The sequence below is a fragment of the Lissotriton vulgaris genome, chromosome 4_1 (assembly GCF_964263255.1).
Source record: "Lissotriton vulgaris chromosome 4_1, aLisVul1.2, whole genome shotgun sequence".
NCBI lineage: Eukaryota > Metazoa > Chordata > Amphibia > Caudata > Salamandridae > Lissotriton > Lissotriton vulgaris.
In genome coordinates, this window is record NC_141691.1 from 61,317,680 (window position 1) to 61,343,295 (window position 25,616).

At 45.0% G+C, this 25,616-nt stretch overlaps 1 protein-coding gene across 5 annotated transcripts in view; it reads right to left on the reverse strand.

The window, feature by feature from the left end:
• Positions 1-25,616, reverse strand: part of LOC147718360 (arf-GAP with Rho-GAP domain, ANK repeat and PH domain-containing protein 1-like) — a 525,400-nt gene that overhangs the window by 18,150 nt on the left and 481,634 nt on the right. For all 5 annotated transcript variants that reach the window (XR_015295285.1, XM_086918310.1, XM_086918312.1 and 2 more), the window contains one exon: positions 12,553-12,658. Coding sequence is in view for 4 of the 5 variants with exons in the window: in XM_086918310.1 (XP_086774436.1) it covers positions 12,553-12,658 (106 nt within the window). In the remaining variant the exon portion in view is untranslated. The remainder of the gene's footprint in view (positions 1-12,552; positions 12,659-25,616) is intronic.

Below are 25,616 nucleotides of genomic sequence, written 5' to 3' on the forward strand. Positions count from 1 at the left end.
ATCTGCAGCTCATATGCCTCGAACATATGTGTTTAAAGCACATATTTTTGCCATATTGACTGCCCCCCCCTCCCTAAGTGATGACAACCGGGCGGCCGACAGCCACTGCACCTCCATTCCTAAACCACTGGGTGGTCCCCAGTTACACTCATCAACATCTCCCAAAGCTGAATGGATTATTTTATTAACTGTCGTCTCTCTTCTTAACTGTAGAAGTCATAGTCAGGGAGGGAGGTGAGGGGGTGGCACAAGAAGTTGGGGTTTTGACCTTTGTTTTTGCATTTGTCTTACTGCTGCAACAGCTTCGCACCCCGCCATCCTATGGTTGTAGGTGGGTGTACATGTAACTATATACCTGGGAATAAAATTGAGTTAACCATGAATTGTCCTGATGTTTCTACAGGTAAAAAGGGTCAGATTTATGCTAGGAGTGACCTCTTAAGGGATCAGTTTCACATTCTATCTGACGTGGCTAAGTAGCCAAAAAACAACGGAATGGAATGCAGTCTGAGTAATTACCAGTGGTTGAGATTAATTCAAGCATGTGCTCCATAACCTTTTTGTTTTCCTCAATACGACGCCTTGAGCGGGTCCTGTGTTCACTGTGACATAGGACTCAAGCTGCACCCTGCTGATGAGACCCAAAGTGCTGAAACTGGTCTAGAGTTGATTGTATTCCTGGCTCCGGCTTGGAGATTCAGGCTGGACTGCCTCCATTGAAGCAGTACAAAAAGGCTAATCAGAGGAGGCAAGTGGGCAAAAAAAATGGATCTAAAAGCCACCTCAGTTAATTACTAGTGGCTGACATTATTTCAGACATTCCACCCATCAGTTACTGTTGTTTTCCACCCATCAGTGTATTCAAGAGGACTTTGAGGTTAGGTACTGGAGAAGCTGCCAGCTCTCCAGACAACTATAGTGCTGCCAGGCCTGCCAGTTGTTCTGTCCCCACTGGCATGTCTGTTTTCGTGGCCACCACGTTAGCGGATGTTTGTGGCATTGTCTGGCTGGATGACCTAGCTGTCCCCAGCGGTAGAGCTTGTCTTTTTCCTGCTATCAATGTCCATTCGGATTTATGGGTTATTTGACCTCATTCAACAACATGCATTCAACCCAAACAAGCTAAAGGGCCACAGACCTCTTTGATGAACTTTATATTCATCCTAGTCAATGTTTCATACTTTGATGAAACGGCAAGGAATGTCGATAAAGGTACTCAACATCCGTGTCTGAGCAGCATTCTGCAGAAAGGCAACTCCAGGTTTTTCACTTCACTTTCAGTAATAATCATGGGTCCTGATTTAGAGTTTGTCGGAGAGGGTACTCCATCACAAAGGCTAAGGAGAACCCTCTCCGCCAAACTGACGTTCCGCCCCCCTCATTTAGAGGCGGCGGAACTGAAGTAAGTCAGTGGCAGTGACTACTCTGTTTCCGCTACTCTCATACACCTCCGTCAGAGGTTTGGCCATTTGAGAGGGAGACGAATGGCAAGTTTTCCCTATCCGTGTAAGGGGACGTGAAAACCTGTACATTTTTATCATCAAAAACACAATCCCAGTTTGGGATTTTGTTTTTGAAAATAAAAGAAATATTGAAGGTTTATGTGCGGCCCCATGATATTAATTAATCAGTTGATTAAACTTTCAATAGATTGACAGGAACTGCCATGACGGGAGTTCCTGCCAGTGGAAGAGATGTCAGCTGGGCGGGTTGAAATCTCTCAATTCAGCAGGCAGAGGACCCATGGCATGGTGGTAGCAAAGTACTCTGCTATGCTGAAGGTACATATTCCTTCCACTGAGCCCTAAAAGAGATCCTTATTCATCTCCCATCCAATTTGTCTCCACTGCCATGTTATTTCATGGACTAGATACAAAATCAGATGCCTGGCCGAAAAAGAATTTCATTAGTTTAGGAATCTCCCATAATTATCTAAGATGGAGGAGTCAATGAGACCGATTATTTGGAAGTCCCAAAATATTGCATCACCTACATTCTTATCAGGGTAAATGTCTCTTTGCGTTACTGATAGCGTACATTTTGGGTCTGTTAATTAGATGATGTTGGCTCCTATAAGCTATGGGATTCTTAGGGGAAAATGAGGTTTGTCCAAGTTTTTGGCATTCACAAACCCATCTGACTCCTGTTGCATCACTTACGGTGGTGGGTGAGGTAACCCCATCATACCTGGCATACAAATCAATAGAGAAAGCAGGATACATCAGACTTGCAACATCAGCATTACCAAGGGGGTCCTCCCGTCTTATGGGCCAAGAGTAAAGAAAACCTTCAGAGCTAAAATGTGCCAACCACCAACCATTTTACATTTTAGGAGAAAGCGCAGTACTCTACTTTATGAAGATTGCATCACGCATTATAGCTCTCTTGATTACTTCACTATCTAAAGATTCTCCCATGAGCCTCTCTGTTCCGATCAATGCTATCCCTCCATTGTCTTGCACTGCCAAGTGTTTCCCTTCTGTCTGCTTATCCCCTTTCTGTTTATCTTCCCATAGCACCCACATTTTCCTTGCCCCTGGCATATCTATGTTTCCCTAGCACGCCCGAGACCCTACGGGGCTCTGTTGTTTCATATCTAAGTTTGTTACCCAGATCCGAAGAGATCTATTAAAACATTGTTACGGTAAGGGACGACGGTGGCAGTGTCTCCCGACCGTGATTGGCGCCGGTAAGCACCCTCAGAGCGGAAGCTCTGCACGAAAATTGTTTTACTTGTAACTCATTTCCTATGTCACATTTTTAAAATTGATTATGAATATTAAAATCACGTACTTTATGTTATCTGCGAAAAGTTAAAATTGAATACGAATTTTAAACTCCACTTACTCTGTGTACCCACGCTTATTCCCGGTGCTGCTAGGGGCTCAATTGTATTCCAGTAGAGTGTGCTCGGTATTCCAGCCTGCCTGCCCTGGTCCGACTCGGTAGCCAATACTGTAGAGCGGAGGGCGGGACAGGAAGAGCCAGACACTCCCAGCAAGTCGAGCGGTTAGCGCTCTAGATCTTCTGATCACAGGGCTATTTAGGCAGCGAGGAGGCACCGGCTAATTGTGGTAAGGGATGATGGTGGCTGTGTCTCCCGACCCCGCTTGGCGCCAGTAAGCACCCTCAGAGCGGAAGCTCTGCACGCAAATTGTTTTACTTGTAACTCATTTCCTATGTCACATTTTTAAAATTGATTACGAATTTTAAAATCAAGTACTTTATGTTATCTGCGAAAAGTTAAAATTGAATACGAATTTTAAACTCCACTTACTCTGTCTACCCACGCTTATTCCCGGTGCTGCTAGGGGCTCAATTGTATTCCAGTAGTCTGTGCTCGGTATTCCAGCCTGCCCGCCCCGGTCCGACTCAGTAGCCAATACCGTAGAGCGGAGGGCGGGACAGGAAGAGCCCAGCAAGTCAAGCGGTTAGCGCTCTAGATCTTCTGATCACAGGGCTATTTAGCCCCCTCGTCAGGCCAAGCGTGCAGCGGTTGCACGCAGCGGAGCGCCCAAGGACGCGCCTAAGACGAGCCAAAGACCAGCCTGTCCGCGACTGGACGGGGCCAGGGGCAATTGCACCTAGATCTGATAACTCAGAGGCATGGCCCATTACTCGTGCTATCTATACCCCTCAGGTTCTTCTGGGCTTACGTAACAAACCTCTATGGGAATGCTCAAAAGGGGCAGATACCAGCTTGGAGGGCCCCCTCTCTTGCCGTCATTGCAAGACCCAGTTCCAAACTCTATCAGAGGACAAACAGGACACAGACCCTGCGGGTGATCCGCTATATACGAATACCAAGGGCAGTGATCTTGCCGATTGCCACCCCACTCTGACTAAAAGGGTGGGTACTAATGTATTACTTGGGAGTAAGAACCTTTTATGCAACATCCGATCACTATCGAAACATGCAACTGAAGTATGGGAACTAATTTCATCTGAAGAGCCCGACCTATGTTTTCTGACGGAAACATGGCTGAAACCACATTCGGTTCCGGCCATAACCCTAGGAATTCCGATGGGGTATAAAATTGTCAGACTAGACCGCCATACTAAGACAGGGGGAGGGATTGCAATAGTCCATAAACAAGAAATAAACATTTCTATCCTGGACGAACTATGCACCCCAGAACTTGAACTGTTGATTTTTAAAACAAATGCTGCACCCAAAGGTAGCCAAAAAGGGGCTCTGGTTTATCGCCCTCCTGGGCCTTGTGCCAACTTCTCCATCACACTAGTGGAAGCATTGGCCCCCCATATAAGCAAAGACAGCGATTTCTTACTTGTGGGAGACTTCAACGTTCATAGCGAATTAAAAAGATTGCACTGAGGCACAATGCCTTCTGATGGATTTGTCCTTACTAGGCCTAAAACAAGCTAATAGCGGTTCCACACACCAGGCAGGACACACTCTGGCTTTAATCCTGTCCAACTCCCCATCAATCAAAGGCCTACCTCCAACACAAGTAAAATGGACCGATCATTTCATCATAGAATTTTACACCCCCCCGCATCAGAACTCCTCCCTCAGGCCCAATATCCTTGACGAGTAAACGTAGGCAATGGCACAAAATAACCCAAAATTCCTTTAAAGAGAGGTTTGTAGGTCCCTTGCGCTCACTGAAGACATCGGGGGGGCCCTGACTAAATTTGAAGGAGCGCTGGTGACAGCAGTGAATGATATTGCCCCCCTCAAACTGTTTAAACCACGCCCGGCACATAAACAAGAAGTCTGGTTTTCTGGTTTTCCCCTCCTGTGCTGGAGGCTTTGAAAGCCCATTGTTCATGACGAGCTCAGCTCGTCATCAGCACAGCTCCACTGTGCCTCATGACGAGCTGAGCTCGTCATGAGCATCGAAGGGGTTAAAAAACTGCCAGAAAACTTGAAAAGAAATGAAGGTCGTCCCATTTGGCTGATGACAAGAGCCGCTATTGGGAATCCCTCTCCACATACCATAAAGCCATTCGTATGGCGCGCAAAAACCACATTGCGTCCCAACTCGAAGCTGCTGGAAACTCTCCTAGGGTATTATATCAAATCCTGCAGTCTTTTGTTAAAGCGGTGGCCTGCGAGAGCTCAGAGTTTGCATCTCAGCAACTGTGTGATGACATCTCACTGTTTTTCACCAACAAAATAGATAAGATCTATGAGAAAATCATTAGCTCCAACCTGTTCTTTTGTGGAGATAACTCTCAACCACAAATCAAGGAAGACCCTAACCATACCACGCACACCCTAGGCATATTTCCCCCTATCTCATTAGAGGAGGTTGTATCTTTAACCTCGCAAATCAAGAGCGGGTGTCCAGATGACACTATCCCAGCAAGAATTATGCCTATGCTTCGTACAGAACTAGGTCCTGGGGTTCAGAGGTTGGTAAATCTTTCCCTGAGCACAGGTGAGGTCCCCAGAGGGTGGAAAAAGGCTCTGGTCAGACCTATTAGAAAAAAAACCACAATTCCATGGACAGACCTGTCCAATCTTAGACCAATATCCCTGCTACCATTCCAAGGAAAACTCACAGAAAAACATGTGAACCGCCATCTATCCATGTATATTAAACAGGCAGGAGGGCTGGATTACTCACAATCCGGCTTTAGGCCTAAACATAGCACAGAGTCAACCCTGATGTCGGTCACAGGCGACCTACATATGTATCAGGATAGGGGCCACTCTGTCATCCTGGTACTACTAGACTTGTCGGCGGCATTCGACACGGTGTCACACAACATCTTGACAAGTCGACTGGAAAACATTGGTCTAGAGAACAAGGCTTTGACCTGGCTAAGGAGCTTCTTATCCAACCGCACCCAATGCGTCACCATGGGTGCCTATCGCTCGGTGGAGGTAGAGATTTGTAAAGGGGTGCCACAGGGCTCTTGTCTGAGCCCAACCCTCTTTAACATCTATGTGGCACCCCTGGCTGGAATTATGCGAGCATATGGTTTCATCCCTGTGTCTTACGCAGATGACACACAGCTCCTTTTTCCCTTTAAATCTCTCACCACCGAGGTTAAGAACTCCTTTTCTCAGGGCATGAGAGCTGTGGCTCAATGGATGTCATCAAACTGTCTGCAGTGCAATGTAAGCAAGACCGAAGTTATGATGTTCGGGGAGGCAAAGATCCTCTGGACCCCAGATTGGTGGCCACATGATCTGGGACCAATCCCCGAACCCAAACAGATCGTAAAGAACTTAGGAGTCCGCCTAGATCAGGAGCTTTCACTGAAACAACATAGCAATTACATTGTGGGCTCGTGCTTCCACGTAATTAGCCTGTTACGCAAAATCTTCCCTATACTCCTAGACTCCATCAGGAAAACATTGGTACAGGCCCTGGTCCTTAGCCATATTGATTATTGTAACGGCTTGCTACTATCTGTAAACGAGGGAGTATTAGCCAAACTCCAAGTGATCCAGAACACTGCGGCCCGCCTGGTCTTAAACGCCCCTCCCCGAACTGCGTCCAAACCTCTTTTGGACAAACTACACTGGCTGTCAGTCGGACAGAGTACGAAGTTTAAGACATGTTGTCTAATCCACAAAAGCTTAAACGGACTAGGTCCTGCATACCTGAAAAATACATTTATACCCTACACCCCTGCACGTTCCCTTAGGTAAAGCAATCAATTCCTATTATGTGTGCCCCGCGCAAAGAAGGCCAGGCACGGAGGCAGAGCTCTTTCTGTGGTTGGTCCATCACTGTGGAACAAGCTCCCTCTAGCTCTCAGACAGTGCTCAGAACATCTGCTGTTCAGAAAGCAACTCAAAACCTTTCTGTTTCAAAACGAATCTATTTTCGTCTGGTTTCCCCTCTGACTGTGCTTTGCTGTGTTTCCTAGGGCGCAGAGATACTCCTCCGGGAGTCGATTCAAGCGCGATACAAACCCGCAAATAAATAAATTACATTAGGAGAAGAGCCAAGGTTCAAGGATCCTACCATTGGACTCTCACCGGGTGAAGGACGGGACCAGAATCTTCTCTACCTACTACCCGAGAGCTGTGGTAGGGATTGGTTAGCAGTCGTATGAGATCTCTTTAAAAGGAGGCATATTTATGAAATAGTTGCGTAGTGCGGCAAGCCACCTTGCGTGGCAGGGAGAGGGCAGCAATGTGCCTCATTCCTGCCTTATCCTCTGTGCTGCCGCCCTTATGGCTGCCTAGCGCCAACGCAGGCACCCTTGCACCTTCCTGCACAAAAACAATCCTGAGAGGGATATTCCTATATCCATGCAAGCTGCCGAATGCATCACACGTAGAAAGAGGAAGTAACAAGGAGAAACAAAGATACTCTCCTTGCTCTGCATATCTTTTTGGCACGTTCCCAGGTTCACCAGTTCTAGTAAGTATGGGAATGCTTCAAAAGCCATGGGAGTTTCATGGGAACAGCCACTGCAACCCCCATGGAACGCTTCCCTGGCCCAGAGTAAGGGAATGCAGTGATTTGCGCTGTGTTTCTTTATTCCAGATTTATGAACCACTCAGGGACACACAAGCAGGCCTTGTGTGGCTTCATACATCTGACTTCAAGTTTGTGTCACTCTTGCACTGCGTTGAGTGGTGCAAGAGCAACACAAACCACCTCGTCAATAGGCCCCCAGGCCTCTACTTCGATTACACAGAGTTTATGGCTCGTTATTTCCTGGGGCTTACTCTTAGCTACATACGAGGACATATTGAAGTTTGAAACATGGCAGAGTCCGCTTGTGTTGATGGACTAAGGAAGGAGCATCACATCACCACTCACCGTCAGTGGCAGCCCCCAAGCTTCACTGAAGCAGAGGAAGAGGTTGGAAATCGTATCCAGTAGCGTGGCCTCAAAGCATAACTATGGGGGGAGTTGGGGAGTTGTAAAGACAAGCTCAAGTTTAATTTCATTTTTGGGAAAATAATGTAGAACTGTGAACACTGAGGAAGCTAGAAGATTCATCCCATCTGTAAGGACTAAGATGTCATTGGCATGTAAAAGCACGCCTTTAAACTAGAACTTGATTTCACATAAAAGAAAACAAGGTGCTAGTGTCATGTTTACTCAGCTAAAGTAAAGTTTGAAACAATAACCCAAAAACAAGTCCCTGAAAGAAATCCAAAACAAAGCAAAGTCATCTATCTATGGAGAGATCACAAAGAGGTCTTTAGCAAAGGCTCAGATTCCAGAGGCCGCCAACTTTACTACCTGCAAAGATAGCTCTTTTATAGGCCATGGTCTGGCATCGTCTTTGACCCAGATGTCACAACATCATGTATACTTCGAAATTGGTTGGCAGCAGGAGCCAACGGAAGATTGCAGTCACAACATTAGGGTTACCTATAAGAAATCTGACAAATGTTTTTTTTTTATTATCTACGATGGGTGGAACAGCCCCTCGTGTCCTGTGGCATGTTCTCTTCTGTCACACCCCTCAGAAGCAGCACAGAATTTCAGGAGTTAGCTCTACGGATCCAGAATCACACATGTATGTCTCTACAAGAGTGGACGGCCATTGTCTTGGGTAGCAGGAGAGCAGGGATTGTGTCTGTCTGGTATATCTGGTTATGTGTCACATTGTAGGGAACTCGAGGTCCTTCAAGTGCCTCATTATTTCTGCTGAGAGTATGAAGATTCTCTCCAGGACCTGAAAACAGCACTGAAAGATCATCTACGCCAACCTAAGGACGAACAATGCTGCTCGCATACTGTTGTAAGCATGACTGTTTCCTACCTTGTGTTTACAGAGAAGTAGAAATGTGAGTTCTGTGCATGTATTCCTGTCCTTGATAGTGATAAGGGTCAACTCACCATCACTGTTCTATTCACTGCCAGCATGATTCTTGTGAAACATTTCTGATGGAAACATTACTTATACTTAACAAATGGAATAGATCAGTCCCCGTGATACTGAACGTGATCTCATGACCAACGACTCAAGTATTTGGGTAAACAGCAAATCCTTCTCCTCCTGATGACAGACGCCAATCTATCACTCAAGCAAAATTCAACAGAAAATTCCAAACCACCATGGTTATCACCTAAGTCCTCAAGAACAACAAATTCATGTTTACTTTTGAAATAAAAGTGGGTGATGGAGATTATTTGAGTGCTGAGCTCCCTAAACATTTTTTGCTTCAAAAATCCCTTGCCTTCTGCAGATGATGAAAACCGCGGTCTACCGCATTTAGGGGCTTACTGATATGTTCCAATTGCAATAGCCGCCTTAAATGGCATAAAGTCTCTCAGCAAGAATGTAAACTGCAAAGCATTAGGGAACTTCTCAACCAAAAGATTAAGGAGCTTGAAACGATTCATTGCGAAGCTGAGAACTTATCTACTTTTTCTTTGTTCTATCGAAAAAACATTAGACAAGATAGGTACCTTCTTTTTCGTAGAAGGGAATAGGGCATCAAAGAGACATTTAGTAAGGCCCACAAACCCATGGTACTCACCAGCATGTAGGGAGAAGAGGCAGGCCCTATCCCTAGCTGTTAGAAAGAAAGATTCTCTGGCAATTAGAGTAGCAAGAAAGGCTTACTCCAGGGCATTAGTGGAAGCAAAACGGAACTGGGACGAGGCACACTGGCAGGAGCTCAAACACGCCTCTAAACATAAGGACTCAACCTTATTCTGGGAGCTAATCAATATTGGGAATAGAAAAGGATCTGACCCAATCCCAAATCACATCACAGGGCAACAATGGCATGATCACTTTTCTAACCTTTATTAGGGAGATGAAAGCCCCTTGTGCTCCCAGACCGAGATCTACATAACTATCCTCGGGGTTCCGCCGACACCGGACTGCTTTGACCTATACGAGGTGGATCTAGCAATAAATAGTATTTCCTCTAGAAAGGCTGCTGGACCAGACGGCCTTTCTGGAGATCTGCTTTTGCATGATCCAAAGCCCTGGGCTCATTTTATTCTACTTGTGATGAACTTGATAGCCAGGGGGTCTGATGTTCCTGATTCATGGAAGGGTGCGGAGGTTGTACCAATCCACAAAAAGGGAAATAGGGAGGACCCTGCCAACTACAGGCCGATTAGTTTAATCGATGTGATCCAGAAAGGTGTTGGCAGGGTGCTCCTTATGAGGTTAAGGTCCTGGATGGAGGACGGGAACATCCTCTCTCACTATCAAGCAGGCTTTAGACAGAAGGTGGGTATGATGGACCAGGTTTTCAGATTTTTCATGATCCACTGGAAAGCTGTGGTGATTGGGAAAGGCAGCTTGTATCTGGCCTTTATAGATCTGAAGACCGCATTCTATCTTGTTCCAAGCGTTACGCTCTGGCAGGTCCTGCATGAACTGGGCATCTCTCCTCAGATTCTCGATTTTATAAAACATCTGCATGAGGACAATTATGCCAGAATCAGGTGGGGCTCACAGGGGCAGCTGACGGAGAGGGTCGTGGTGAATATGGGGGTGCGCCAGGGTTGCGTGCCGGCCCAACCCTGTTCTCTTTACTTATGAACGGGGTGGTAGATCACCTCAGAGAGGAACCAGCCGATGCCCCAATCCTGGCAGGGGAAAAAACCCCAACCCTCCTATTCGCCGACAATACCCTCCTGATCTCTACAACACCGGGAGGTCTTCAAAAACTTCTAAATAGGTTTAGCCTTTTTTGTGACTCTCGGGGGCTGATAATAAACAAAAGTAAAACAAAGTTAATGACAATCAGCCCGTCGAAACGTTTCAGAACCGGCATTACCCTTAACGATACTGCACTTGACACCGTTAAGTCTTTTGACTATCTGGGAATCCAGATCTCTGAAGGTATGAAATGGAGTTCCCATATAGCCAAAATGCTCCTTAGCCACAAACGGGTGTCTGGGGCTATCATAAGAGAACAACAACGTTCTGTAAGTAGGCCAGTTGCCCCGGCCCTCGTGGTCTATGATGGCAAAGCGTTACCCTCGGCTCTATATGGGGCCGAATTATGGGCCTTTGAGAATACCACCGAACTTGCCAGATCCGAAAACAAGTTCTTTAGAGATCTTGTCTCTCTTCCAACTTCTACCCCACTGAAGCCCCTATATCAGGATATGGGACCCGTTCCATCAAGGACATTGCACGCCTGCACCCCCTACTCTTTAGGGCACCATAAGAAGGACCCCTGAGTTGTCCAACTATGCTGCCGCCCTTAGCAAATTAATAATAGCTGACACGGGAAATAGGATCAAATGGATCATCAATCTCAGCCAGTTTTTATTTGACATTGGGTTTGGGGAGGCTTGGGCCAGCCAGATTCCGCCATCCAAGCAGGACCTAAAAAGTGCCTATTGGCAATGGGTACAGGTAAAAGAGATGCACAATCCTAAAATGGGGAGACTCACTGAGATGTTCTTTGAGCACAAACCCATCCGCAAATTAGAACCTTTTCTTGATTTTATTCAAACACCTAGGGATAGGGCCCTCTACTTTAAGATGAGAATAGGGATCCTCCCGTTAAATGAGGAGACAGCAGCCTGGAATCGGTGCTCTTTACCATCTGCACCTTGCCCAGGCTGTGTAGCTCCTAATGAGTCTATCGCCCATTTTTTCTTCGCGTGCCCAGCCTACAGTATGGCTCGAGCCAAATGGCTCAAACCAGTCTGTAAAAAGCTTGGTTCCAAGAACTATCGGGTGGCACTACGCATCTTAAAAACTGACACCTCCTCCCTCACCTTGGTTTGTGGTGTGGCAAAATATCTGGGCTGCGCATGGCTAATAAGAACAAAGCTTTTACCGAAGATTAGTAATCTGGCAGCCCCCATGCATGTCACTTGATGTACCTGTTTTGATCATTGCTATCTATGTTTTTAATGAAATCTTTTAACTTACTTTTTAATTGTAGTTGTATGATGTATAGTTAGACCTATTTATTATGCTGTATTGTAGGTTTTTATTTAATATGAATTTTGGATGTATATGCTTTTATGATAAATTTTATCGAATAAAGCTCCTACTACGATATGTTTAGGGATTATGGTTTATGCTGCTCAGAGAGGCTTATAGCTCTGACCATGCTTGGTTTCATGGTTCCTCGCATATACCCCTGTGGTTCTGGCAGGATGGCTCAAACCCTCTTCCATACCAAATGTCTCCTTTATTACAGGCCTACTATTCAGAGAAATACAGCCTATGATATTCTGGTAGTACGAGGGCTCCTCAAGATTCTGATATACTCTTATGGCCACTAAACAAAGACAGCTATAGGTATCTTCTTCCTCATCTGTGCATGATTCTGATCTTTGTTATACTCTTGTAGACCCTATGCCCATGGTATGGCACATTCCCTAGCACAGCTAAGAATCCTAGCCAGACACGAGGCCCCCATACCCAGATAATAAATCTATGGCAGATACTGCAACTTAACCAAACTGCAATGTAGGCACATAATGTCCTCTATGCAGGTAATGTCCCCTAGATAGACAACATGCCCTAGGCCGGTGTTGTACCATAGCTAGACGCTGCAAACTAGCCTGACATCAGGACTATGCTGGATCCAAGACTCAGGACTTCACAAGATGACCCACCCACCGTAAGGTGAAAAAGCGAACAATCCACATGTCCCCAGCAGGGACAACTCACAAGTGCAAATGTGCAAAAACGTCCTTCAATAGCAGCTTGTTCTGAATTGGGATGGCATCCAGGAGCGCGCTGTAAACTGCGATTCTGTCGGTCTCCTCCGTCACAGCTGCAAAAAGAACAAGGAGAAACAGATGAGCAAAATCATAGACTTGTCATTGGTGGAAGAGTAAATGCAATGTTTCAAGCATGGCTGTTAAACACAGACATTTGAGTAACCCCTTTGTTGTTTAGGGGGAGAAGGTACTTTTCTTATGGGGCCAATTAGTGAAATCTATGCCCCAATACGTGAGGTTTGCAGCACGACCACATGCACTATCCTAATTCCAGACCAGCACTTTTTGTAGCCTTCTGTCCAGTAGTAACTGGCGAGTATGCTCAACACCTTGCTACCCTACCAGCATCCAAATATTTGTTTCTATGACTTATTCAGCAAAAACAGAAAAATGCAATTAAATTATGGAAATTTCCTTTGAACCACTACATTATTAGTGTAACTATTTCAGCCAGAATCATCAGCAAAAGCATTACAGAAGAAATGGTTTACACAGGAACAATTACTTGGTACATAAGAAGTTGTAATGATGAGAACATGTAGAAGGGGTGGGTGATGGATGGTAAACTTAAACAAGACAGTACAACTCGAAGATTCAAATGCATTATTGCCATTATTTACAATAGTCGTTGCACAGAGATGGAGAGTGTCATGTAGTTGGTAATTAGGATTAGCAACTCTTACGTGGTGATCTTTAGAGCAGTCTCGAAGGAGGTTAGCGAAGCAATAGCGCACATTTTAGCTGGAAGAGAGTTCCAGTTCAGAGGTCCTGGTAGATGGAAGATCTGAATCTTACAGGTGCGCATTGAGGTTTAGAGGTGACAAGGAGTTTATGGTTGCTTGAGCACAGATTGCAAAGTGGGATGTCTCAGCACAGGATATAGGCGAGGTAGTTTAGAGAGAAGCTATTTATGGTTTTGAAGACCAGTATGAGTAGCTTATAGCTCAGTGATGGTAATTGGAGGTTAGGGCATGATAGGGCAGATGGCAAATGGTAATTCTGTTGAACTTTAGTACCTTGTCCTGTGGGGAAAAAAGTGCACAGGAGGAGCTCAACCAAAAGACAGGTGCAATAGTCAAGTTTTCTGAGGCCAAGTGAGTATATTACTGCCTTGGCAGTGTGGAAGGGAATATATAGGCAACTTGTTTTTAACATTAAATAGTTAAAATCTGGCTGCTGTGGATGTGAAAGATATGAAAGATTCCATACTCAAGAAAGGGTTGAAATATACACCAAGGATTCCGGCTCAGGTCGTAAGAGGTCAGATATCAGGTGAAAGTGGATCAGGTGTGGAAGGATGACCAGTGTTGACGTGTTTGGAAAGCAGATCATTTCTGTCTTACACAAGTTCGGTTTAAGAAATCTGATAGTCATCTAGTGACAGACAGCTGTAAGGCAGTTGGAGATATTTCTACGAGAGGAGGGAATGTGGGAAAATAAGAGAAAGCTTTGGCTGTCGTCAATGTAGAGGTGATATGAAAATACGTAGGAAGCAACGATCTGGCCGAATGTGAAGTTCAGCCCTGTAGCAGGGTTTCCGTTCTCCCACAGAACTGTGCACAGAGATCTAGAACCTGGGTGAGTTAGGGTGACCCAAAACTCACCTTAGTTTCAGAAATCCCCTTACCTAGCTAGCTACAGTGTCTCATCGGTAGTAATAACTTACCAATGACTTAGACAATCCAGAACATGAACTTAGGGTACCTCAGGTATCGTGGAACACATGAACACTCTTTCGTTATATAATCATTACAAACCGAAACTGGGAGGCAGAGAACACACGTGCAAGTTTGAAATGTTTATTTTTCAATGCAAAGTTCTCAAACGCAATATCTTGTATAATATCAACATACATATTATAAAAATCAGAGTTAGCAGCATAGTCACTAATCCATAGTAAGCAAAAGGTGATAGCATGTTATGATTCAAAAATCTATAGAATTCTGTATCACCTATATTTCGCGCACCCTATTTAGCATATTATATTATATCTAAGAAGGTCTCATTTGGGTTCTAGCAGGGCGGGCCCATACCTCTAAATTTCAGTAGGAGTAGATCACATCAACAGCTACCAGCTCTCTGCATGCGAAGCATCAAGTGTGTTGATTCATTCCCTGTAACTCTATCTTAAACCCGAGTAGAGCCCAATGTTGGCAGCAACATTATTTGTGTTATGTCTAATGTGGTGCGAGGATCAGGCCTTCAGCAATCTTGTGTTAGGTTATTCTTAGAGGGTGCAGTTCTCAGTGTGCAGACATTTGTACCAAGTGTACCAAGCACGACTGATATCAGAGCAATAACATATTATTCTCAAATAAATCACATCTTTCGTCTAGGTTGAAAGCTACAATAACAATTAGGTGTCGTGTGCAAACTGAAGCCGAAGGAAAATATGGTGTTTAAACATTTAATAAACTCATGCTAACTTAACACAATATATAGAAATGCAGTAACCATATGACACCCCCCCAATGATCCGAGGACGGTCAAAAAAGGAAAAATTAAACCAATACTATAAGAAAGGCAAAACATGAAAGCAGAGTTCAATAGTATTGAGCCAAGCTAAATGTATGTAAATGTATATAAAAATCAATAATACAAAATATGTATGAATGCCTATAGTGGCCACACAAAAAAAAAATATATATATATATATATATATATATATATATATATATATATATATATATATATATATAAAAAAACTTGAACTTGAGGCCATTTATAAATTCACAGGCCCAGAACATATCAAAGTCCAATGTTCGTAATAGAAAAGGCACCATTCAGAATTACTAAAAAGTCACGTGCCAGTATAGTGAAAGTCTCCAAAGCCACTCATGGGTGGATAGAATATGCAAAATAGGTAGCCACAGCTTCCAACATGAAATCACTGTCATCATCCGAAAACAGTTCAGCCATCCAATTAAGCAATGGGAAAGAACATACGTGCTCCTCCAGCACCGAATCCTCTAGCAACATCAGAGGACAACTCAGTGGGTTCTCGAGAACGCTATGTGCCAGAAAGTCATGCGCCGCTGCGAATATGTCCCACTGACCCATTAGTCCATGCATCGCTGCCAAGGCCATAACCCTTTCGCCAGAACAAACCAACTCGTGAGCAACTATGGGGCTCATCAGCTGATCAAAATCGGCGTCAGGAGAAGTCGGTAAGCAGAGACACAAATCAATGGCCCAGTCGAAATCACAGCTCAGGCAATGAAACACAGGCTGGACACATGTGAAATAGGAACATCGAAACGATAATCCAAAAGCCGTGCTTAAAGTCGCACGCGGCAAGGAGCCATAGTAATCAAGCATCCGGTTGCGAAACAGCATCAGTAGGGGCTGAGCGTTTTCTTGCGCAGGATGGGCATCCATGTTTAATAAAGCAAAATATCACCAGCACGCCTGCAGCCAAAGCCAGCAAAACAGGGAATCCGCCAAACAAGCTTGCGAATATAGAATGAAAAAACGCAGGGATAATACCAAATACTTTTTCAAACGTAGTCACGAGACCACTGCTAACCAATTTAAAAAAATGTGCTAGGCCATTTGTGGAGGAGGCATTAAAAATTTGATGAACCAGCTCGCAGAAATGAAACGGCAAATCAGTATTTAAAAGCGCCTGCACCTCTGTGCGTGTGTTAGCTATGTGAAGGACATAAGTTTCACGGGCCGAGCTCAGGGCCACTTCTTTTTGAGACAATAGGGCTCTTATTCGGCTCAAACCATTGAAGTCCGCTCTCAAGGTTGGAATTCTTGGCCAAATGGAAACATCTGAATTCCCATGCGTGGGTGGATATAACACGTTCTTGCAACACACCACACGTTCTGATACAGTAACCACATATGCGATACCGACCATTAACCCACAACATAGTTCGTTGTTCAAAAGTAAATAACTACCGTTAGACAATAAAGTGAATGTGGGAACTATTGCAGGAACCGGTGCGCCTTTTAAAACGCAGGCTAAATTTGGCCTGTCCTGATTACAAGAACCATGCAATTGGATGTGCCTGCATATCAGTGAACGGTCAGGCGACTGTGTGCATTCTTCACCATTCAGATTCACTTCCTTTCCTTCTTTCAGACATCGGTATGTATATGGTAAAGACCATGTCTCATGCAGGAAAGCACTACCTAGTGGTTCATATCGCCCTATAGCAATATATCTCATACAATTTGTAAATTTATACAGAGCAAATGGTAAAGTAATAATACCATGGATAAGCCATGTAGCAGCAGCCGCCTCAGCAACAGAGAAGGGCAAAGATTCTAACTTCTCAATGTGTAACATAGAAAATGATGCATCTCGCATGGAAAGCATGCGCTGCTTGTCAGTCAAATTAAATGGGGCAAATAGTGATGAGACGTTCATATAACTCCAAGGCACTCGACCAGCCTTCAGAGTCTGTAGTGTCCAGGCAAACTGCATAACAGAACGCAATTGATTTTGACCATGATATAATACGGACACTTCATCATGCACAATGTCAACAACAGAAGAAACAATATTGTTTAACGTGTAAATACGGGAAGAAAGCGTGTTAATACTGTTATCGACCACTGCAAGTACTTTTTCCAAATTTGCTTGGTCAATTGCCCTTAGGCGCTTAGCAGCCTCAATTTGAGACACTTTCCAAATTTCATTGTAAACAGCATAAATCCACCGTTTAGATCTACCCTTAGCTGGGCCTTTTATAAAATCATTTAAATCCACATTTTCAGTTAACTGAGACAGATGTAGTTTCACTGAAGCTAACGTGGAATGTTGTAACCAATTCTGGCACAGTTTCCCCATAGAGTAAGTGGTGACAGTATAATCAGTTTTAAAACGGGGATCTGGTCGTACTTGTGTGAACCCTTCAGCCAACCCCAGAAATCGACGTTGGCAAGAATCCGAACTCTTTTGCCACAACAGCCAACCTTTTGGATCCAAACTGGATACATTAAAGGACGAATTGTGTATTAGAGACTGTATCTCATGAATAGACAAATCTGAAAAATTACCCCATCCTGAATATTCTTCTAATTCGGGGATAATTGGTGTATTTAATTTTTTAGAAGTAGCCAATCCAAAGCATGTTGTCTGGGAAATAGTCGAATTTAGAAACAACATGTGATTTGGGATGAGACATGCACGGTGCAAAGCCTCAGTGCCTTGTACCTGCCAATCTTTGGTACCCCAAACCGATTTAAGGTTAATAATTCCCTTCCAGAACTCGTAGCCATCTAAAGCCAATTTGTCTAGAAAGGACTTCGAATACAGCAACTTTGTATCGGTAAGTCTAACTTTGGACATGGACTTTTCTGTCATCCTGAAATAAAAGGACTCAGGATTTGATTGATTGAAATCTGTAAAATAGCTGTATTTTTTCAGAAATGTACTGGAGCTTCCAATTAAAGGAGCTGGGCAGTGCTCCCACTGCGTGTAATTCACAGCAACCCTCCTGGAATTTGTCTTATCGAGAAAATGATTACCATAATGCTGGAAGCAAAACAAATCACCATAATTAATAGAATCTAAATATAAGTCTTCAGCATCAAAAGCCGCATAGTATTTCAAATCAGAAAATAATGCTTCTACAGCCTGAATATCCCAATCATCAGAACATATATTTTGTTTAATTACATCTCCCATGTTTACTCTAAGCACATTCGGAACATTAATCACTTCAGTGGGCCCATGTATCTGAAATCTAACCGCATCCCACACAATCCCATCAAGGACAGGCCAAGCCGTAATGTTGACTGTATTTAAGTTTCGTTTCAGTCTGTGCGCTGAATGTGAAGAGGAAAGAGGGGCCAATGTTCCATTAAGGTACCGAATTCCTGTTCTTTCTTTAACGTAGTGACCATCGATCAGGCGGAAAAAATAAAACACAAAACCAATTGACATAAAAAGGAAAAAGGAAAATAGGATCAACCAAATGTATGTCCAAGGGGGAATTAAAAAATGTTTTTTAAACAACGTGGCATATTTTGCAATAGTTGAGGGTTTCTTTGAAAGTTCCGAAACAGAGTCAAAAGAGAATCTGGACTGGTCGGCCAAACGAGTCTGCAAATCAGGCATCGATAAATCAGCAGGATAGGTGTAGTTCAGCTCATCAATGTTAGTAACAGGAATAGTATTTAATAAAGGACTGGATATGGCAGGCATCTCGAGGGACACCTCCTGTTCTGCACCAGATGTAATAGCCAGCACAGAGTGCCTCACCATGGAAGGACAGGATACAGCCGGTGTCATGCTATGAAGAATCGGCCACCCTGTGTGTCTTGACATTGTCAATAGAAATAAATCTGTTTTCCTTACGACCTGGAAGTGGTGGTAAAATGACTGTTCTTGTGCCCTTCACTCCAAGAACTCGAACCGGTGCACGATATGAGGGACCAAACTCTTTCTTGTTATCGATCTTCTCTCGAACCAGTTCTCCAACTTGGGGTAGCCAGCCAACTACCGGGATCTGCAACGCATCATCCGATGTGGAGGGCAAATGTTCCTGTGCTAGACTGTCTCTGGTCTTTTGTAGATCCTGTAAAACATTGCAATGTTCATCTACGTCAAAGGCCGAGGCCTGGGCCTTGCAGTCTAAACCATCGAGGTCAGGGACGTACATCTTGATACCAAAGAGCATTTCGTACGGGGTCCGCCCACCCAGAGACCTTCTAGGGAGATTATTAGGCGCACGCTGCACGCCATTGAGGTGGGCTAACCAGTTTCTGCCAGTGCCTAAAGCTCGAGCTGTCAAAGATTGCTTTAAGTCGCGGTTCATTCGTTCAACTACACTATTGCCCTCGGGCCTGTAGGGACTCGAAAACTTGACTTGGACCCCCAACGAAACCATAGCATCCTTATACGCCTTAGAGGCGAAAGCCGGACCCTGATCCGAATGGAAGGTACCACAGGCAAAAATTCCCACAAAGACTCGCAAATCCTTAATGACAGTCCGTGAATCAGCGCTCCGATGTGGCCATACCCACACAAAGCGTGTGCATGAATCAACTGCTACTAAGATGTATTTGTATGCAGTATCAGAAGAAAATGGACCGCAGTGATCCAAATAAACGCATCCAAGCGGTTTATTAGAGATGTACAACTGTGTCTGAGGCGGACGCGCAGCAGTTGAAGGCTTAATCTGCTGGCAAATGTCACATTGAAGGACATAATCGCACGTCTGTTTGTACAGTCCCCGCCACCAGAACCTTTGTTGTAGCTGAGTTACAGTGGCTGAGACGCCCGCATGCGCAGACGCCACACCTTCATGAGCCGCTGTAATCAAAGTAGCCCTGCGATCTGAGTTGGGAACTAGACGTTCGCCAACATCAGGAATTTTCACATAAGGAACCTTATCGGGACTTAAGTGGTATGTGTACTTAGAAGGGAACCCCGCAGGATATTTACCTCCCTTCTCGGTCGCAGCAACAGCTGCCAAGATGTCATCATCTATTTTGCTTTTGGACCTCGTGACTGCTGCAACTAAGTATTTCGATACCGCTGACTTCGCTGCTTCATCAGCAAGCGAATTGCCAACAGCGTGGACCCCCACGCGCTGATGGCGAGAGTATGAATCACAAACACGAGTGGCAACTTCTCTTTAAGTTCCGCCACTCGGACCCAGATCATTTTATGTTTTATTGTGCTACCTTTGGAATCACGAAACTCATTCTGAATCCAAAAGAACAAGTTTTCATTGTAAGACTGGACACAGTAGTAAGAGTCACTTACGATCAAAGTCGTCACACTAGGATCTGCGTACTCCAATGCAAGCATCAGAGCACGAAGCTCTGCTAATTGTGCGGTGCAGTCCCCAAGCGTCTGCGTGTGCACGACACTGGACTTGAACTCATCGTTCACCATGGCACCGACCACAATGGCGCATGCGGAAACGTAGGCATGTTTAGAGCCATGCGCAACCTGCGCCGAACCATCAGTGTAAATGATGCAATGGAAATCCTCCAACGGCCGCATTGCTAAAGGAGCAGGATGAACAAATTCATACTGTAAATACTCCTGCGATCGTAAAGTGGCGTCAAAAATAAACGTGACATCCTGGGATGTCAAGGATGCAGCCCACTGAATCCACCGAGGGTGCAAAGCTTTGGAATTAGGTACACTGGCTTTCGTAACTGCCTCCAAGGCAGGACACGGGGTTACAACCAACATGCGTTTTCCTTGTGACAGGGCCCGTTCTTTAAGAATTGCCATCTGTACAGCAGTTAAAACTTTCTCCACAGTGGAAAAACGCAATTCAGCCGAAGTGTACAAGTGTGACTTGTAAGCAATAGGTACTGTATCTCCTTCATTAAAAGTCAGGTACGTGAAACCCACCGCCCCAGCGATAATTCTTATCACCAGGTTGGTCTGGTTATCACAAGTCTGTAAGTATTCAGAAGCGAGCAAATCAGCCTGCAAAGATTGCAGAATGGCTGAATGCTCAGGCAGCCAGCATGATTTGGAAAAAGATGGTTGTATCAAAGCATATAAAGGCTTGATACGCTGGGCATATTCCGGAATGTAAGTCCTCCCGAAATTCAAGAAGCCCAGTAGAGATTGTAATTTTTTCAGTGTTGTCGGAGAGTGCAACTGTGCGCACTTCTCCAGGAAGTGTGGTGCTAAACCCTTTCCCTCGTTGTTAAGCTCGTAGCCCAGAAACAACACTGTGTACTCTGCAATGTGCGACTTTGCAAAGTTAAATTTGTAACCAATGTCTGCAAAGTTACAAATTATGCTATTTACTCGACACAGATGCTCCCAAAGATCGTCGTCTGTGAGATAAATGTCATCCACATACGAACAAGCAACTGGGTCGATGCCCTCCAGAAGAGAGACAATGCGGGCGGAGAATACCCCAGGACTATTCTTATAGCCCATTGGGAGACGCCGAAACATTTTTTGCACACCGCCGCATGTAAAACTGGTCCATTGGGAACTTAGACCATCTAATCTATGTGCATAAAAACCATTGGAAATGTCAAGCGTGGTTTTGAACCATTTACGCTCAAGACTATTCACTAAAGCAGAGCCATGAGTATTCTGTACTGCGCAGTTCCGGCAATGCGAGTTTAAATGCCTGTAATCCAAAACCAAACGATATGAGCCGTCCGGCTTGTTCACAGTAAAAAGGGGGTTATTCATCGGTGACACACACGTTTCAATTACACCTTGATATTCCAATTGTTCAAGGATAGCCGCGACTGAAGCTTTGGCTTCACGCCGTATGGGATATTGAGGTTGAGGCTGCGGCTGAGACCGTAAAGGAATCTCGTGGCTTGGAGACAATTTATCCCAGCCACACTGATTGCGGTACACAGCTGGCGCAAGCGCCAGAGCCCACTCTTCTGCAAAATGCAGCGCTTCCACTCTCGATACAGTGTGCGCGAAACTGGGGAGGATCACCTCCTCCCCTCGCGGAGCTGCGAGAACAAAAGGTGGGGGCCAGTCAGCCTCCGAAAGCAAAATGTCATACGTAGACGAAAGATTTTCCCAAAAAACCCCTTTTACAGTTCGCTGCATGTCACCTTCAATTAACAGGACAATTTCAAAAAGACGTTCAGGGGGAGCAACATGCGTATCAGCAGTTTCAATCACAACATAAGTGTCAGTCGCTGTCACCTTCAACAGTGGACGGAGGGCCTCTCTCACTATGGTAATCTCTGCCGCGCTGTCCAGCAAGGTCAGAGCCCACGTCAGATTCCGAAGCCGCGTTCTCACTATCCGGGGCATAAAGATGCGCTGTCAGGGCGGCGACTTTCTTCGTGGCAAACTGTGGTCTCTTGGGCGTAGCGCCTTCCTGCTGCTCTCCACCGTTACGCGGGCGGGGCTGACCACGTCCTTGCTGGCCACCCCGGCCCCTGCCGCCCCCTCCACCACCGGTTGACGGAGCCGATGAGTCCTGAAAGGAACGAGGAGAGCGTTGGTCAGAAGGCTGAAACCTCTCAGGTGATTTAATCATCGCGCGGTCGCGCAAATCATAAACACGATCCGACTGCGCAGGCAACGGAGACGCAGGAGCAGAAACCTGTGTTTGTTGTTGTTGTTGCTTACCCTGATTCTGCTTTTTAGGCCAATTCTGTTTCTTGGACTTAGGTTGACCACTAGTTTCCGAAGACTGACCCTGGGGCTGCTTTTTCTCTTTATCAGGAAAAGCCTTAAGCCCCTTTGCATTGTGGCCAACCGTTTTATAAGCAGCCACAATAATCCTTGCCAACTGACGGGGTCTTTCGGCCTCGGGAATCAACGCCAAAGCGTTAGCAACCTGAAAGTTCACTGCATCTCCCTTGACATTTGCAAGGATCAGATCGCAAACTACATCAAAGGAGCCACACAGGCGCATACCCAATTCGACCGCCGACTCCCGTCCGTGTTCGTCTTGAACACGTTTAAGGACCGCACCCAGATTGGTCACAGACTGGGTGCCGTAGCACCTCGAATAGACCGCTGCAAAAGTCTTACCCCAGGTCTCACAGTCAACAAGCTCAGGTGCCAAATCTTTCGGTAAACTCAGTGTAAGAATCCGGTGCTTATCACCGGGATTCGTATTAGGAAACACAGCTTCTAGCTGGCCGAATTTCTCTGCAAGCCAGAACGGAAAATCATCCTTGTCCTGGGGCTTTTTGCCCATCACGGAATTCACCATGACAGGATTGATTTTCAAACCAGCCTGTTCTGCACGAAGCTGTGCACCCCTAGGGGCTACGTCTTGAACATTACGGCTAGTGTAATGAACAAGCGCTCTAATCACTGCCACTGCGACTTCATGAAGTTGCCGCAGATCAGCTATGCCACAAGTGGCTCGATTAGGGTGAGGCGTGAATCCAGCCAAAGCGGGCCAAGGAGTGCCCGGAATGGACAAAGGACCCAACCTCGGAGCGGTTAAAGCGTGTGGTAGGGCGCCACCAAACCAAACTCCATGCTGCCAAGCATCAATAGGAACCTCCAGTGCTCTGTACGGAGCATACGCAGCCGGTACAGCCGTAGCAGTGTAGGAGTGGAAAACACCAGAATTAGCGTTCATCGCCGGAAATGTCACCCACGAATAAAACAGTTCGTACGGGTAAGCATGTTCCGCACTCACCTCTAGAACAACAGCCAAGCCTTCCATAGGTACATTATAAGCCCGCAAATGGTCACGCACCGCAATGCGACTATACGGCTGGATGTCCACGGCTTGTGCCATGTCAGCACAGGAAAGTGAAAAAGCAAAGATTACTTTGTAGCACAACTGGGTAGTAATTCAATGAAACCGTTTTCAGATAGATTCAAGCTTGAAAAAGACCTATTTCAAAAATAGGTAGGTTTTTCCGACACTGCCGTTTTCCGGAAACGGGAATGAAGGTGTTAAGGTTTGAATGATATACTACTCGAGTGTCATGATATAAGGCCAACAACGTATGGGCGCCATGTAGCAGGGTTTCCGTTCTCCCACAGAACTGTGCACAGAGATCTAGAACCTGGGTGAGTTAGGGTGACCCAAAACTCACCTTAGTTTCAGAAATCCCCTTACCTAGCTAGCTACAGTGTCTCATCGGTAGTAATAACTTACCAATGACTTAGACAATCCAGAACATGAACTTAGGGTACCTCAGGTATCGTGGAACACATGAACACTCTTTCGTTATATAATCATTACAAACCGAAACTGGGAGGCAAAGAACACACGTGCAAGTTTGAAATGTTTATTTTTCAATGCAAAGTTCTCATACGCAATATCTTGTATAATATCAACATACATATTATAAAAATCAGAGTTAGCAGCATAGTCACTAATCCATAGTAAGCAAAAGGTGATAGCATGTTATGATGCAAAAATCTATAGAATTCTGTATCACCTATATTTCGCGCACCCTATTTAGCATATTATATTATATCTAAGAAGGTCTCATTTGGGTTCTAGCAGGGCGGGCGCATACCTCTAAATTTCAGTAGGAGTAGATCACATCAACAGCTACCAGCTCTCTGCATGCGAAGCATCAAGTGTGTTGATTCATTCCCTGTAACTCTATCTTAAACCCGAGTAGAGCCCAATGTTGGCAGCAACATTATTTGTGTTATGTCTAATGTGGTGCGAGGATCAGGCCTTCAGCAACCTTGTGTTAGGTTATTCTTAGAGGGTGCAGTTCTCAGTGTGCAGACATTTGTACCAAGTGTACCAAGCACGACTGATATCAGAGCAATAACATATTATTCTCAAATAAATCACATCTTTCGTCTAGGTTGAAAGCTACAATAACAATTAGGTGTTGTGTGCAAACTGAAGCCGAAGGAAAATATGGTGTTTAAACATTTAATAAACTCATGCTAACTTAACACAATATATAGAAACGCAGTAACCATATGACAGCCCTGTGAGCCGGATTCCTTAGCAAGTCACCTTTCCTTACTCCAAGACTTTCTGCTCCCCGGCACCCTAACAACTTAGCATGTGTTTGTGTAATCAGATGTGGAGATCTCCAACATGTCTGCCCATTAGAGTCCCTGTAAGAGGGGTGTGGACATGAATATGTAATTGGTCCTGCTGTGTGACCTATGCCCCTGGAAGTAAAAAGAAATCTCTATCTCCGGTGGAATGGAAGTGCCCAGTATCTTTTAGGCCAAGCTCTGTGAAATGAGAGCACAGTCATCATGGTCGCGCATGATCGAAACCGCTCCTGTTTTTAGGTCTGCTGATGCCCAGAACTGAAATGGGTATGTCCTGCTTTTCAGCCAAAATTGGTCAGTCCTTAACAGGCTGGTCTCTTGTAGCAAAATAATATCTGGGTCTTCCTCTCTGATGTATCTCCATTTCCTGAACAGTTTCTTGGCGGACGTCTGCCCCCTCACTTTAAGAAATATTAGCCTGATAGTAACTCTTTTTATATTGATCTCTAGGGATGTACCCAACATATTATTGAAAACAGCAACTACAGATAATCTACTGCCCTTTCAAATCATAAATGTGGTCCCAATGAGACCACTCCTCACCATAGGGCCTCATCTGTGGCCACATCATTAAGGAATTTTCTGCAACTACC